The 15,022-nt window shown below is 40.4% G+C and overlaps 1 protein-coding gene across 1 annotated transcript; it reads right to left on the bottom strand.

The window, feature by feature from the left end:
* Nucleotides 1–1,451: 1,451 nt before the first annotated feature.
* LOC126474651 (piggyBac transposable element-derived protein 4-like) lies at nucleotides 1,452–3,080 on the bottom strand. Its single transcript, XM_050102128.1, has 2 exons — nucleotides 2,967–3,080; nucleotides 1,452–2,147 (listed from the first exon to the last, which is right to left on the bottom strand). Exons 1-2 carry the CDS (start codon nucleotides 3,078–3,080, stop codon nucleotides 1,452–1,454), a joined length of 810 nt encoding a protein of 269 aa, XP_049958085.1.
* Nucleotides 3,081–15,022: the final 11,942 nt, after the last annotated feature.

Raw genomic sequence — 15,022 nt, 5'->3', positions numbered from 1 at the left:
CTCAGATGCTGGTTCTCTAAATTTCCTCAGTAGCGATTCACGAAAAGAATGCCTCCTTTCCTCTAGAGACTCCCACCCGAGTTCCTGAAGCATTTCTGTAACACTCGTGTGATGATCAAACCTACCAGTAACAAATCTAACAGCCTGCCTCTGAATTGCTTCTATGTCCTCCCTCAATCCGACCTGATAGGGATCCCAAATGCTCGAGCAGTACTCAAGAATAGGTCGTATTAGTGTTTTATAAGTGGTCTCCTTTACAGATGAACCGCATCTTCCCAAAATTCTACCAATGAACCGAAGACGACCATCCGCCTTCCCCACAACTGCCATTACATGCTTGTCCCACTTCATATCGCTCTGCAATGTTATGCCCAAATATTTAATTGACATGACTGTCTCAAGCGCTACACAACTAATGGAGTATTCAAATATTACGAGATTCTTTTTCCTATTCATCTGCATTAATTTACATTTATCTATATTTAGAGTTAGCTGCCATTCTTTACACCAATCACAAATCCTGTCCAAGTCATCTTGTATCCTCCTACAGTCACTTAACGACGACACCTTCCCGTACACCACAGCATCATCAGCAAACAGCCGCACACTGCTATCCACCCTATCCAAAAGATCATTTATGTAGATAGAAAACAACAGCAGACCTACCACACTTCCCTGTGGCACTCCAGATGATACCCTCACCTCTGATGAACACTCACTATCGAGGACAACATACTGGGTTCTATTACTTAACACTTTAAGGTCTGGGACTTAGTACGACATTCTAGCCCACGAGACTGGTGTTTCCTGTCGTTTTTCAAAAAATCGTAATTCAGGAACGGTTAAAGATAAATCATTACAGTTTTTTTCATTTTAACCACTGTAACTTAAACTTTACAATGAAGTAACACATTATAGTTACTAACTTCACTTAAATTTTACACTGTTATCACAAGCTGATAACTGAAACAAGGAAAATATAAACATCTTGTAGTAGGATTTATTGTTGGTAGAAAGAATATGGCACTGGATTATGTTTTATAGAAACAAAATGAAAGGTATTTATTTAAAAAAAATTACAATTCACAACTAAATTACATTACATTTTGTATAAATCATTTCTATATGTAATTGGCTTTTATATGAAATAGTTCAAAGCATTCTGGCACGCACAGTGAAACATCACACATTGCACAATAATAAATTGTATCTTTCCTCTTCCACTTTCCAGTTGCTTTCTCAGCCCTGTCACCACACACTTCGCACGATCTGCATGTCCTCGCTTTGTTGTCAGTTGGAGGAATTTTTCTTCTGAAATGACGCCCAGTTAGTCTGTCGCCTACAGTCCAAGGGTTCACTCCCAATTGTTCCTCCCCTGCCATCGTGGCCCGGTTTTCTTCCATCACAGACATGAATATATGCAGAGAACATGGTTGTCTGTGTGACATTTTTTACATTATGTAACTGTTTACTATTCCCCGAATGAAAAGGTGGAAGAAAAGCTTCTTCCACCATTTCATACTTTTCTTTTTGAAGGGATAGTAAGCAACAAGTTGATCCCTTCGATCAACACCTGTCTTGTTCATATTATAATCAAGGACTGCATCAGGCTTGAATTTTTTTATATGGCCCCCTTTAGCCCTAACAGTTACGTCAAATACTGTTGCCCCATGTTTTGAAGACAACACTCTCACATCCCAGGTGTCTTTCCACTTACAAGCCATCATATGTGGTCTATGTCTGAATGTCATTTCACCTTTCTTCAGTACAACTTTTTTCAAGCTCGTAGGCATTTCTTTTCTGTTTAGCATAACACTGCCAACACCTAAAGTGTCTTTGCTCCATAAGAAGTCAATAACTTTAGGGCTAGTATAAAACCAGTCCATGTAAACAGTGTGACCTTTAGATAAATAGGGTGAAAGTAGACGTTCAAACAATGGAATAATTGTGAAGGCATCACCTTTGCCTGTGTAAATCTCCATATTTAGAACATAACCAATGTTTGAGTCACACACAAAGGACAGTTTGGTGCCATACTTCTCTGGTTTGTTCTTAATGTAGACTCTAAAATGTATCCTGCCTCTAAAGGCACACACTCCTTCGTCTGTGGTCAAATTCTCACTTGGCACTAGCGAGTCTCTGAAGCTCTGCACAAGATAATCAAAATATGGCCTGATTTTATGTAAAGGATCAGGATTTGGCTGTCCACATTGTATGTATGTATCATTATTATTTATATGCAGCATTGCCAAAATTGACTTGAAACGATCTCGGGACATCAGTTTAGCTGCAAATGTGGAGTGAAGAATGGGAGCTGCAGACCAGTAATCTGCTATGGATGACTTCTTTACCAGGCACATGTGAATTACTATAGAAAAAAATTTATAAACCTCTGCCAAAGTAACAGGTTTCCAGTGCGACCACAAACTGTGTTCCTTGATTTGATTGGTACGCCTCAAGTTTGCAATGGTATTTGCGTCATACCTGTTTGTTTCTTGTTTCACAAGCTTCGTCATATTCCTGTTGAAATTGTTTTCAAAAAACTCAAATTCAGTTGATGTGGCATCAAGTGGAACTGTAACTCTCGGAACTTCTCCATAAACAGTGTTCCTTACAGGAGGTGCAGACATAGGAATGTCATCCCACCCAAGTCAGCCAAAATTGTTTACTTTTATTACAGTCTACTGATTATTTATAAGCACAGAGAGGGAGTGAGAGCAATTACCATTCCGAAATTCGTGATCTATTGGACGCGTTTCCTGCTGACATGTCAAGTCAATATCATTCTGAAGCTCTTCTTCTGTAAATAAATAAGTCATATGTACAACTGGATAAACTTGTATTATCATTATAAATCTAAAATATATTACTCGAAATATACATAGCAAATGGGTATGAGCAGCCTACTGTTTCTTACATGTTTTAATGTATCACAACCTAAATTCCAGTAAATATGTTATAATTACCTGTAGTATCTCTGTCATCTTCAGAATAGTCACAAGTTCTCCTTCAGGACCCGAATCATTGAACAGAACATCCAAAATTTCTTCATCTGTAAGTCTTCGTCTACACTGTGACATCTTGCCACCACTGCTAATGCATGGATGTGGCAGACTCTATAGAAACGAACATTTCCCCAGTTGGTGCTGCTATCTAGCGGATTTTTCAGATAACTAAACCATCAAGCTGTGTAACGGAACACACGAACTGTGAGTATAACCCATAGTTTGTTTTCTATGCATTTTTATACATCACTGCAGGCATAGCTCGTCGCTCGTTGGCAGCACTCACAACAGGGACTGTGGGCATAGCCCGCGGCTAGACCACAAAGTGTTAAGAAGTCTTGCCTTTCGCGGGCAAGTGCTCTACCAACTGAGCTACCCAAGCGTGACCCGCTCTCACAGCTTCAATTCTGCCAGTACCCCGTCTCCTACCTTCCAAACTTCACAGCACTAGCCTGTGGAAGGTGAAGGTCCCGAGTTCGAGTCTCAGTTCGGCACACTGTTTTAATCTGCCAGGAAGTTTCATTAGCTGTCCTGTTTGCATACTGCACACTTTTTGCCTTCCTTATGACATTTGAAGCACCTTACAGTACTGTTTGTAATGGACTCCTGCAGTTCGTCTGTTACTATTCCTATCATTTTGATATAATTTACAGTTTGTTGTGCATGTTATCTTTATCCCATTAGTCAGCCATCCGGGTTGCCTGTTAGTGACAGTATGCTATTTTAAACTTTCTAATGTGACTGTGTTGGTGATCCCTGTAACCCATGCAACAGGTCTTGCTGTCAAGGACAGAGGCCCTTTTACCAAAGCACTGTCATTGGGATGGAAGAGATGTGCTCGGGTGATCAGTCAGCAGCTCTGCGTTGTGTGGAGATAGTAACAGCTTAGTCTTTCCACCAAGGATGGTCAGGGATGTGGATGACTGTTTACAGGTACTAGTCAGGGGCAGCAACAGTTAGCACGCCTGTCCTCCTGTCCTCTAAACTCTTGAAGTTGGTCGAATGTATTGGTAATGTACGAAGTGAAACTGTCTGAATATATCCTTCATCTAGCAGTCTTCTTACCAATTCCCATTTCCTATTCCCCAGCCTCCTCCTCTCTCCTCATCCTATCTAGTTCCTCCCTTACGTTTTGTAAATGCACCTAAGGGCACAGATCTGATTCTCCTGCTTCTCTATTAACTTCTCTATTAACTTATTTTTGGTACATATCCTGCAATTCCTAGTGAGAATCTCCAGTATATTTGACAAATCTCACATTGTAACCCACCACTCGTGAAACTACAATAAAGCCCACACTTCTCACTCTTGGTAAAACTTTTACAGCTGTCACAAAAAAAACCTATCTATGTTGTTTCATGTACCATAAGAAAGGAAAACGCATACTCATTCACCCAAGAAAGCACACCTCATGCACACATGACCGTTGTTTCCAGCTAGAATGCAACTGTGTAGCATCGAGTGGAAGCAGTAATCCAAAGTGGGGTGGGTAATGAGGAGAAGCTGTGGGAGAGGGAGAGGGTAATGGCAGTAGAAAAGGAGAGGAACAGAGAAGGGGAAAAGACAGGTGGGTGCATTGGCAGAGTGTGCTGCACAATGAGGGTGAGGGGATGTCAATTGGGAAGAGGCGTTAGGGTGGAGAGGACTGAAACAGTTGGTGTAAGGTGTGGGGACAGTAGGCTGAAGCCGGGATGACTTTTGGAGTGCAGAATGTGTTATAAGGATAACTCTTCCCTGGCCATTGAAATCAAGCTTGTTGTGGTCACCTGCTTGTTGTGCCACACTTCGCTTTTGGCCACATTTCAGGGTTGGCCATTCATCATGGTGGACAACTGGTTGGTAATCATATGAAAGGCTGTGCAATGATTTCAGCAGAGTTGGTATATGACATGGCTGCTTTCATAGGCGTCTGATGAAGTAAGATAAGCATGTGACAGGGCTGAATAGGACGTGCTGGGTGAATGTATTAGGCAGGTCATGGACCAGGGTTCAGTTGTTCCACTCTGCAGTGGAATGGATGATTGAGGGGGTGCTCCATTGTAGCTGGTTCTTGGGGATGGTGCGTGGATTGCTAGATATTGTATGGAAAATCTTTTTGCACACAATGTCTGGGGGATAGTGTCTGTCTGTGAAAGCTTTTTTTGTGAGACCCTTAGCATACTGGGCAAGGGAGTTGTTGTCGCAACAGATACACTACGCCTGGGTGGCCAGGCTGTGCAGGAGGGATTTTTTGAAGCAGAAAGGAGAGCAGCTTTCGAAATGAAGGCACTGTCGGTGATTAGTGTCTTTAATGTGGATAGAGGGTGGATGATGCCATCAGAGAGATTGAGGTCAAGTACAGGAAGGTGGCACACTGGGTTGAGGAGCACTAGGTGAAATGAATAGGACAGAAGGTGTTGAGGTTGTGAAGGAATGAAGATAAGATGCCTTGGTGCTGAGTCCAGATCATAAAGATATCGATGAACCTGAACCAGACCAAGCATTTGGCATTTTTGGAGGCTAGTAAGGTTTCCTCTAGATGGCCCAGAAACCCATAAAGAGGTTGGCATAGGCAGGTGCCATGCAGGTGCCCATGGTTGTGATGCAGATTTGTTTGTATACCTTCCCTTCAAAGAAGAAATGATTGTGTGTTAGGATGAAGTTAGTAAGGTGTATGAGGAAAGAGATAGTGGATATGAAGTCTGAAGGACATTGGGAGAGGCAGTGTTAAATAGTGACAAGACCATGGGCATTACGGATGTTGGTGTATAGGGAAGTAGTGACAGCATTGATGAGTAAGGATCCAAGAGGTAAAGTGGTGGGGATGGTGGAGAGTTGGTGAAGGAAGTGATTATTATCTTTGACATGGGAGGCTTGATTTTGGGCAGTTGGTTGGTGATGCCCAATGAGGGCCAAAATTCTTTCGGAGGGAGCATAATAACCAGCTACAATGGGATGTCCAGGATTTTTGGTCTCGTGGATTTTGAGGCACATGTAGAAGGTGAGTTTGTGGTTTTGTTTTTTGGTGAGGATGGAAATAGATTCTGGGAAGAGGCTCTGGGAAGGGCCTAAGGTTTTAAGCAGGGATTCGAGGTTATGTTGATCTTTTGGGATGGGATCATTTTGGCAGAGTTTATAGATGGTGGAGTCACACAGTTTGCAGACTCCTTCTGCCAGATAGCCACTGTGATTCATAACAACAGTGGTGGAACCTCTGTCTGCAGGTAGTTTGTTTGGATCAGGATCTGTTTTGAGGCTGTGTGTGGCTGTGCTTTCTTCTGCTGAAAGTGTGGTGTTCTGAGGAAGGGACCTGGGGAAGGATGGTGAGACCAAGTTGGAGGTGAGAAATTCGTGAAAGTTGACCAGAGGGTGGTTAGGTAAGAGGGAGAAGATCGTGGTATGAACTGGGAGAAGCAGGGTTCATGTTGGTGTATAGGGAAGTAGTGACAGCATTGATGAGTAAGGATCCAAGAGGTAAAGTGGTGGGGATGGTGGAGAGTTGGTGAAGGAAGTGATTATTATCTTTGACATGGGAGGCTTGATTTTGGGCAGTTGGTTGGTGATGCCCAATGAGGGCCAAAATTCTTTCGGAGGGAGCATAATAACCAGCTACAATGGGATGTCCAGGATTTTTGGTCTCGTGGATTTTGAGGCACATGTAGAAGGTGAGTTTGTGGTTTTGTTTTTTGGTGAGGATGGAAATAGATTCTGGGAAGAGGCTCTGGGAAGGGCCTAAGGTTTTAAGCAGGGATTCGAGGTTATGTTGATCTTTTGGGATGGGATCATTTTGGCAGAGTTTATAGATGGTGGAGTCACACAGTTTGCAGACTCCTTCTGCCAGATAGCCACTGTGATTCATAACAACAGTGGTGGAACCTCTGTCTGCAGGTAGTTTGTTTGGATCAGGATCTGTTTTGAGGCTGTGTGTGGCTGTGCTTTCTTCTGCTGAAAGTGTGGTGTTCTGAGGAAGGGACCTGGGGAAGGATGGTGAGACCAAGTTGGAGGTGAGAAATTCGTGAAAGTTGACCAGAGGGTGGTTAGGTAAGAGGGAGAAGATCGTGGTATGAACTGGGAGAAGCAGGGTTCATGGTATGGATTAGTTTGACTTTGACTGGAGAGATTGGTAGCAAAGAAGTGTTTCCATTGCAGGGATTGAGAGAAGTAGAGTACAGCTTTTTGACAAGTCCAACATGGTTAAATTGGGTGTAGGGCTGAAGACGAGGTTTTGGATAGGACTGTAACTTCTGTGGGGCTGATGTTTTTGTTGAAAAAGTTAACGACAGTATTCTGGGATTGTTTCAGCTCTGAATTTAGTGGAGTGTTGGCAGAGAGTTTTGGGGGATGAAGCAAGTTGAAAAGAACAGGTAGCCAGGGTCTAGGTACTACGAGGGGTTAACAAGAAGGAGCACTGTGAGTAGAATAGGTGTTGGATAGTGGTGCCACAAGGCAGCAGTAGGATGTCAGTCGACCGATACATTATGGAGATGGTGTCTGAAATGTTCTTCCAGGTGCTGGAGTGCAAGGCATTCAATTTCAGAGATGAGATGTATGAAGTAGGGATTGCACAGTTGCAGTATCCTGCAGAGAGAGCAGAGGTGGTTCTGGGATACCTGTGCCCTGGAGATGTGTGTTTTGCAATACCAGCTTTGTGATGGGGAGGGACAGGAGGAGTGTCAAAAGGTGAAGGTCATTGTGAAAGGAAGGGTGTGATCCAGAGAAAGGAATTTTTTGATTAGACCATTAGGGGGATTCCATGGTTTAGGCTGCATTTAAGGAACAGGATGTGTTGCTGAGTTTTAGCCAAGGAAAGGAATACTGGAAATGGTGCAGAATTATGGGGCAGGGGTCCATTGTGGCAGGGATGGCGTTGAGGAAACAGGAAATGGACAAGTGAAGCCTTGTGTTGCGCACGGCCAAGATTGTTGATTCCATGTGGCTTGGATGCCAGAGCATGTGCGGTTTGGAAGGCAATGAAAAAACAGAGGGAAGAAGAGAAAGAATGGACACTGAGTAGACTAATGCTTTAGAGAACAGTAGCAAAGGAATACATCACTGTGTTGTGGGTTGGAAGGAAAGCTATTAAGCAAAATTAAATAATGGCAAGGATAGATTGCTACCCACTGTAAAGTGACATATTGAGTTGCATATTATATGTGGTAAAAAAGAAAAAAAATTGAACTGGATAATTGTAATTTTATTTCTGTGTGTACAGTGATTGTGTGAACTTTATGTAATGAAGAGAAACAATTATGTGTCATGTTTTATACTTGTTTAGAATTATGTACAGATTTTTTTAAAGATAATATCTGTGTCGGCGAGTACTGAAACCGCCACAGATGATACTTATTAATATATCAAACAAAGATGAGAACATGTCAACCTATAAGTATTAGTGACCGAGCATTAATGTCTCTGTCATCTTTTTGGAATTATGTGAGTAGGAAGAGCCTGTGACGCTATATTGTATGCTTGTGTAGCATTTTTTTGTCAAGTTTGAGAGGACGCCATTAGGTACTGATTTTTAAAGGTGTGTAAGAATTTAATCTGTCTAAATGTTTTGAATAGAGTTACTTAGTGAAAACTTACATTATGATTTGTAATAAGCTTGCCTGGTATTTTATCCCATTCTTTTAAGACATTTACAGCTATTTAAATACTATTTGTGGTGCAGAGCTGTGCTACGAATGAACGAGCTGTTGCCGCGGCGCATTCAAACTGCATTAAATGAAACCAATCATACTGCAAAGAAGCGGACAGGTAATAGTGAACTAAAATTATTTATTTCAGCTTTCGGGATTGCAGGGCAGAACAGCAGATTTTATGGTGTGTTTTACAGGTGGATGCGGGCTCCAGATGATATATTATTAACAGTGCGAAAAGATAATTTACCTTCATGTCGTAAAAGAAATCTTGCTATGCATAGTTCTGGTCTGGCAAACATTATAGTAAAAACATTTTTTCTCTGATAATAGTCTCATGTTCTCGTGTTAGTTGTGGTACTTATTGGTGTTTTACTGTTAACAAAAGTCCACTGCAAAATTTTGATGTTGAACAAACATTGCGTACTGTAACCTCAGTATTGATAACGAAATAATTTTCAGTAACCTTTTCAATAACTATGAAATGAGGAAGATATGATAAACTTTATAGTGAGTTACAGTAACGAAACAATGTTCTTTTTATAGAAAGCCAGATGCAGAATAATAAGAACATAATATATTTTGTTTTGTTGAAAATTAATGACCCAAAGAAAGTCACAGCACAGCACCCCTAAAAAGTATTTCAGGGCTGTTTTTGTAGCAACATATTTTATCTCATATATTAGTTGTTACGCGGGCAATATCAAAGCAGAGACAGTGAAAACAGTCACACAAACAACCACACCTCTCTCTCTCTCTCTCTCTCTCTCTCTCTCTCTCTGTCTCTCTCTCTCTCTCTCTCTCTCTCTCTCTCTCTCTCTCTCTCTCTCTCACACACACACACACACACACACACACACACACACACACACACACACACACACACACACACACACAACCATTATCTCTGGCCATTCTGGCCCAAATGCAAGTGTGTGATGTTGAGAGGTGGCAGTAATTTGAAGTTTGATGGCTGGGCCCTCACTTTGTACTCCTGAGATGGTGACAAGGTACCGAGTTGCCTGGGCATCCTGGTGCTCAGGTGACAGGCAGGTATTCAGGGCCTGACAGTGGTAGAAACAGTTGCATCATCAGCACGATGCTGTCTGTCAGAGACTGGACATCAAGCAACTGTCTAAGCTGTTCCATGATGACGATCTGGTTTGCTCGGGTTTAAATGCTGTAGCTTCCTGCTGAAATTGTTGTGGTCACTGCATTTCTTGACCATGCCAAACCCTTCTTGAAGGCTGGCCCTAGGGCGTTGACACTAGGAATAGTGTCACTTCCCACTGCTGCTGAGGGGTGCTGATCAACTAGAGACGACACCCAGCAGCAGCCATTGCCCACTTTGTAGTGTGTCGTTCTTGTGTCCAAGCTTTTCTGTAGTTCATCCTGTCACAAATGAATATATTCCAACAGATTTTGATTGATAGTAGATCACAGATTGTACTAGGTTATGTTTCAAAGGCAGATTTACAACGTTTTGACTTTGATATTTGATTACACCTTCGGGTGTTATTTTTGAAAACTTGTATTTTCAGGAGTTTTACATGAATGTTGAATAAATTAATATTTCCAAGATTTTTGCAGTATTAACAAGCTGCATTTCTGCATTTACTTGTATGCACGAGATCAACTTTTTACACATTTTAATGTCAGAATTTCCAAAAGACTGAATCTAAACTACCATTACCTACCAACCAAAACAATCATAAAGGAGTAGGTAACCTGTCATTCACGTTTACAGAGTACAGTGTGAACTGAGAGATCAGCTTATTTGTGGAACTGAGACATTTATGTTTCATACACTGTGGAAGGAAGGAAGGAAGGAAGGAAGGAAGATTAAGTTTAACATCATGTTGACTTTGAGCTCATTACAGATGGAGCACAAGGTCGGATTGAATAAAGGATCAGAAAGGAAATCGGCTGTGCTCTATCAGAGGAACCATCCTGGCATTTGCCTGAACATTGTGTAATGAGATAGAATCTTCAGGAAGTTAAAATGACACAATGCAGATGTTAACAGACAGAATTAGGTGCCAAAAAGTAATTACATCTTCTGTATTATCATTTAACTGCCAATAAACAATTACATATTCACCTATATGTGTTTTGTATAATTCGTATAACCTATTTTGTAGTAAACGTGTTTCATAATAAATCGGTGTTTATAATTTACAGTTGCTGTGAATGAGTAACATATTGTGTCACATTAGTTCTCTGTTTTAAAAGGATTTTACATTAGCTACATTTATCATAAATTAATGCTCCTGTCAAATTTTCTTTGTAATCATAACCTGAAAAGTGCTTCAGAGAAATAGTGAAACTTGTAACAAGTTTCCTGTTATCATAACAGATAGCTCATTTCTGGCTGTAGATTACTTAAATTCCAAAAGACTACTGATAATAATTAGAGTATGTCGGGCTCATAAATTAAAAGAGAATCAGAAACTTAGTATAAAGTTATTTGTTTACTGTTCTGTAAAATATTGCACCAGACATCATGCAGCACCACTGTGCTTGTTCTGAGGCAGCGGACGAGTCGGTTGCTATTCATAAGCAGCTGGAAATCACCCCGACTGCTGTCAAACAATTGGTAGCTGCTGCAAATCAGTGTGTTGGAAGAGCTCACATACAGGTCGATACCTGTGGTACCAAAGTTACTTAAAGTACTATCCTCTCCTGTTGATTGTGTCTCATCTGCAGAAGGTATGGGATCTGTCATTACTTGTCCACTTTACTATGAGTGGCATGTCGGTGGTAGTTCTAAGTGTCCTCTACAGGGTAGACAGGGACCAAGGAGGAGTCAGGGTGTTGTACTGATTCCCCCAAAATCTGAGGGGAAATCTGCTTTGTTCTGTGTCAAAAGGAAGCAGATGCACAAGGGCAGCAGTCTATTAATCACTGGCAGTTCGAACATATTGCAAATAATGCTACCCCTATAGAAAATAGCAGCAATTGACAGGAAGGAACATAAGTTGCACTCACTGTGTAGGCCTTGGTGCCTCATTCAACATGTTAAAGAGGTTATTTCGGCAGCCATTGAGGGAACAAGGTGCAAGCAACTGCAGATTGTGGCACCTGTTTGAACAAATGTTCTTTGTCGTCTAGACTCTGAGGTCATATTTGGATCATTCCAGTGACTGGCAGAGAAAGTTCAGGAGCCTAGCCTTGCACATGGAGTTTCAATGAAGCTCACAATTTGCAGCATTGTCCCCAGAACTGATTGTGGCCACTTGCGTCCGAGTTGAGTGGAAGGACTGAACCAGAAACTCTAAAAACTCTGTGACAAGCTAGGTGAAACTTCCTGGACTTGTGCCATAGGATTGAAGACTTTAGAGTGCCCCTGGATGTGTCATGTGTGCACTACACATCAGAGGCTGATACCCAAGTAGCTGAATGTGTGTGGAGTGCACACAAAGTTTCATTAGATTGTGTGACTCTCCATTCAATCCAGATGACAGCTGTAGGAGATCCAGAAGTGTAAGTTTGAGATCTAAAAGAATGCTCCTTGCAGGCAAGAGTGTCAAAATCTTAGTAGTAAACTGCTGAAGCATTCAGAACAAAGTGCCAGAATTTGAAGTGCTCCTGAAAAGCAGTGAAGCTCACGTAATACTAAGTACAGAAAGCTGGTTGAAACATGAAATTTATAGTTTTGAGATTTTTGGGGAAAATTTAAGTGTATTTTGAAAGGATAGACTAATGAGAAATGGAGGTGGTGTATTTGTCACAATACACAAGAAAGTCAAATCCACTGAGATAGAAATCGAAGCTACATGTGGGATTGTTTGGACAAGATTTGTATAAAGGGTGGGCGTAAAATTATTGTAGGGTCCTTCTATCGACCACCAGATTCTCCTTCTGATGAAACCTAAAACCTGAGAGAAAATCTCATGTTGCTTATAAATAAGTTCTCTAATCATACTGTATTCATTGGAGGAGACTTAAATCATGCAACATTCAGTTGTGGAAATTACAGTTTTGTATGTGGGAGTGTGACAAGACATCCAGTGGAAAAGTACTGAATGCCTTCTTCGAAACTACCTAGAACAAATAGTTCAGAACCCCACTCATGATAGAAATATATTTTATCTAATGGTAACAGACTGACCTAACCTCTTTAAGGAAGCACACAGTGAAACTGGTATTGGTGACCAAGAGGCTGTTATAGCAACTGTGAATACCAGAATACAAATGGCAACTAAAACAAGTAGAAAAATTTATATTTGCAGCAAACTGGACAGAGAAACAGTAGCGTCATATTTCAGTGAGGAACTTGAAACTTTTAACTGAGGACAGCAGCATGTAGAAGAACTATGTCTCTAGTTCATAGGAATGGTTGATCATGCACTGGATAGATATGTAGATATGTACCCTGTAGAACAGTTCATAACGGGAGTGATCTTCCATGGTATACAGTCACCATAAAGAAAATTCTAAAGAAATAGAAACTATTGCAAAATAGGTATAACACAATCCATAGAGCAATAGATAGAGATGCTGAATGAAGTTCATGTGGCAGTGAAGGAGAGCAATTCATGAAGCCTTCAATGACTACTGTAGTAGAATACTGTCAAATGATCTTTCAGAAAACCAGAAGAAATTCAGGTCATATGTAAAGGCAGTTAGTGCCTTTGGAGTTAGTGTCCAGTCACTCTTGGATGAGATAGGAACTGAAAATGAGAGTAGCAATATTTCGTTTTATTCTTGCTTACGGGTCTGTTAATTGATATTGCGACACCAAAGCTGCCTGTAAATTACGTAAACTTCTATATAATAGAAGTCAGACTTCCGTAGGCAAGCACACATATATTAACAATTACAACATACACACCTCCTCAACGTAAATGACTCTTAAAGAAAAGAAAAGAAAAGAAAAGAGAAAAAAAAAAGCGAAAACACAAGTAAGACAGACAGAAGTAGTAGTGGCTATTACAACCATTTCTTGAATAGAACAAGAAAGCATATTATTATCTGTAATTGCAGTGGTCAGGGATGGTAGCTATATTGTTCAGACTATGTCTCTGATAAAAAATGATTACTGTACACTTCAGACATTTTAGAATAAGTTACAAAAATCTCGCAGTCTTTAATGTCAAGATATTTCACTTACTGTAATGCCAGGAGCACACTGGTTCATGGTTTGTGTGTGGCAGTGCACTTAAGCGTTCAATCACTTTATTACACAAATAATATGAGTTCTTTTATCCACAAGTTCAAAAATTCACATACATTACAATGTTCATACATACCTTTTGAAAAATATTTGAGTTGATAGTGTCTTTGAATCTAGATTTGATTTCATTGGTGCTACATAGTCACAATAATTAAAATCTTTATATATTTCTACACAGTTATGTGTTCAGTTGAGTACAGTCTGTAGATTGCAGTTTGCTGGGGATTAATTTTTGTCATATGCTCCTCCATTTGGATGTGGGCTGACAGAAAACCGTAGTGGAGAAGGCAGACTATATAACTCATTTCTTTCATTTCATGCTTTTGTTTTCCATTAAACAGTTCTACAGAAACAGAATTGAAAATACTATAGCGAATAATGCAAAAGACATCATCTCTACACCACATAACATTACATGCCACATGATAAAAGTTTTTCAGTTTACAGTGTTAAAATTTAATTTTTCTTGATTTTGGTTATTGTTTTGTTTTGGTGGTTTATTCAAAATTTGTTACTGTGGGCGCAAAGGTGACCACTACATTTTCTAATTAAAGATTTTTTTGTTATTTGTTTCCAAAAGTTCTTAAATAGTCAGTCTAATTTTTTCTATGAGCTTCTGCACAGTGGTGTATAAATATTTTCTTAAATGCCATTGTCTTGATGCATCGTCATAGTCGTCGTATGCTGACTGGAGTGACAGTGCATTGGCTGGAAAGGGATGTTGTTGGTGAGGTGAATGCTTGGCCAGAACATGTGTTCAGGTTTCGAAGTCTGAACCAGAAAAATAATGCTGCTAGTTTGGAACATTGCAGGGTGGAGTCGTGAAGGCCCATTCTCTTCGCTCCGATGCTCAGCATGACAGATTGAGTCATCATGAACAGGTTCATGAAAATAAATTTAAACATAGTATAGGATTCTGACTACAAGCAGATGTTATTTTGGTGCAGGGTAGAATTCAATTAATCTACTATTTATTGTTCCATACAGGCCCAGTTTCTGTCACTGTCTCTTACATTACACTTGCGTGAGCATTTAGTGTCTTCATTTTCCAAAACATGGTTGCTTTAATTAGTACAACATAAGTCTGTTCACAAATGTTTCAGCTATTAATTCATTAGGTATGTGAAATTATGATGCACGTCAGAACACAGGCTTTTAATAAGCATTCCTCTATATTGACAGTTTGCATCCTACACAGGGTTGCACAAACATTTCCACTCACA

This window comes from Schistocerca serialis, chromosome 4 (assembly GCF_023864345.2).
Source record: "Schistocerca serialis cubense isolate TAMUIC-IGC-003099 chromosome 4, iqSchSeri2.2, whole genome shotgun sequence".
NCBI lineage: Eukaryota > Metazoa > Arthropoda > Insecta > Orthoptera > Acrididae > Schistocerca > Schistocerca serialis.
Note: the sequence above shows the minus strand (reverse complement) of the source record. Positions and strands in the feature narration are given on the sequence as shown.

Bases quoted from the DNA above. Each gene is read 5' to 3' on its own strand.
- LOC126474651 (XM_050102128.1), bottom strand. From the start codon at position 3,080: ATGTCACAGTGTAGACGAAGACTTACAGATGAAGAAATTTTGGATGTT. The intron at 2,148-2,966 runs GTAATTATAACA...TATCTTGTGCAG, and splicing joins AGATGACAGAGATACTACAG to AGCTTCAGAGACTCGCTAGT.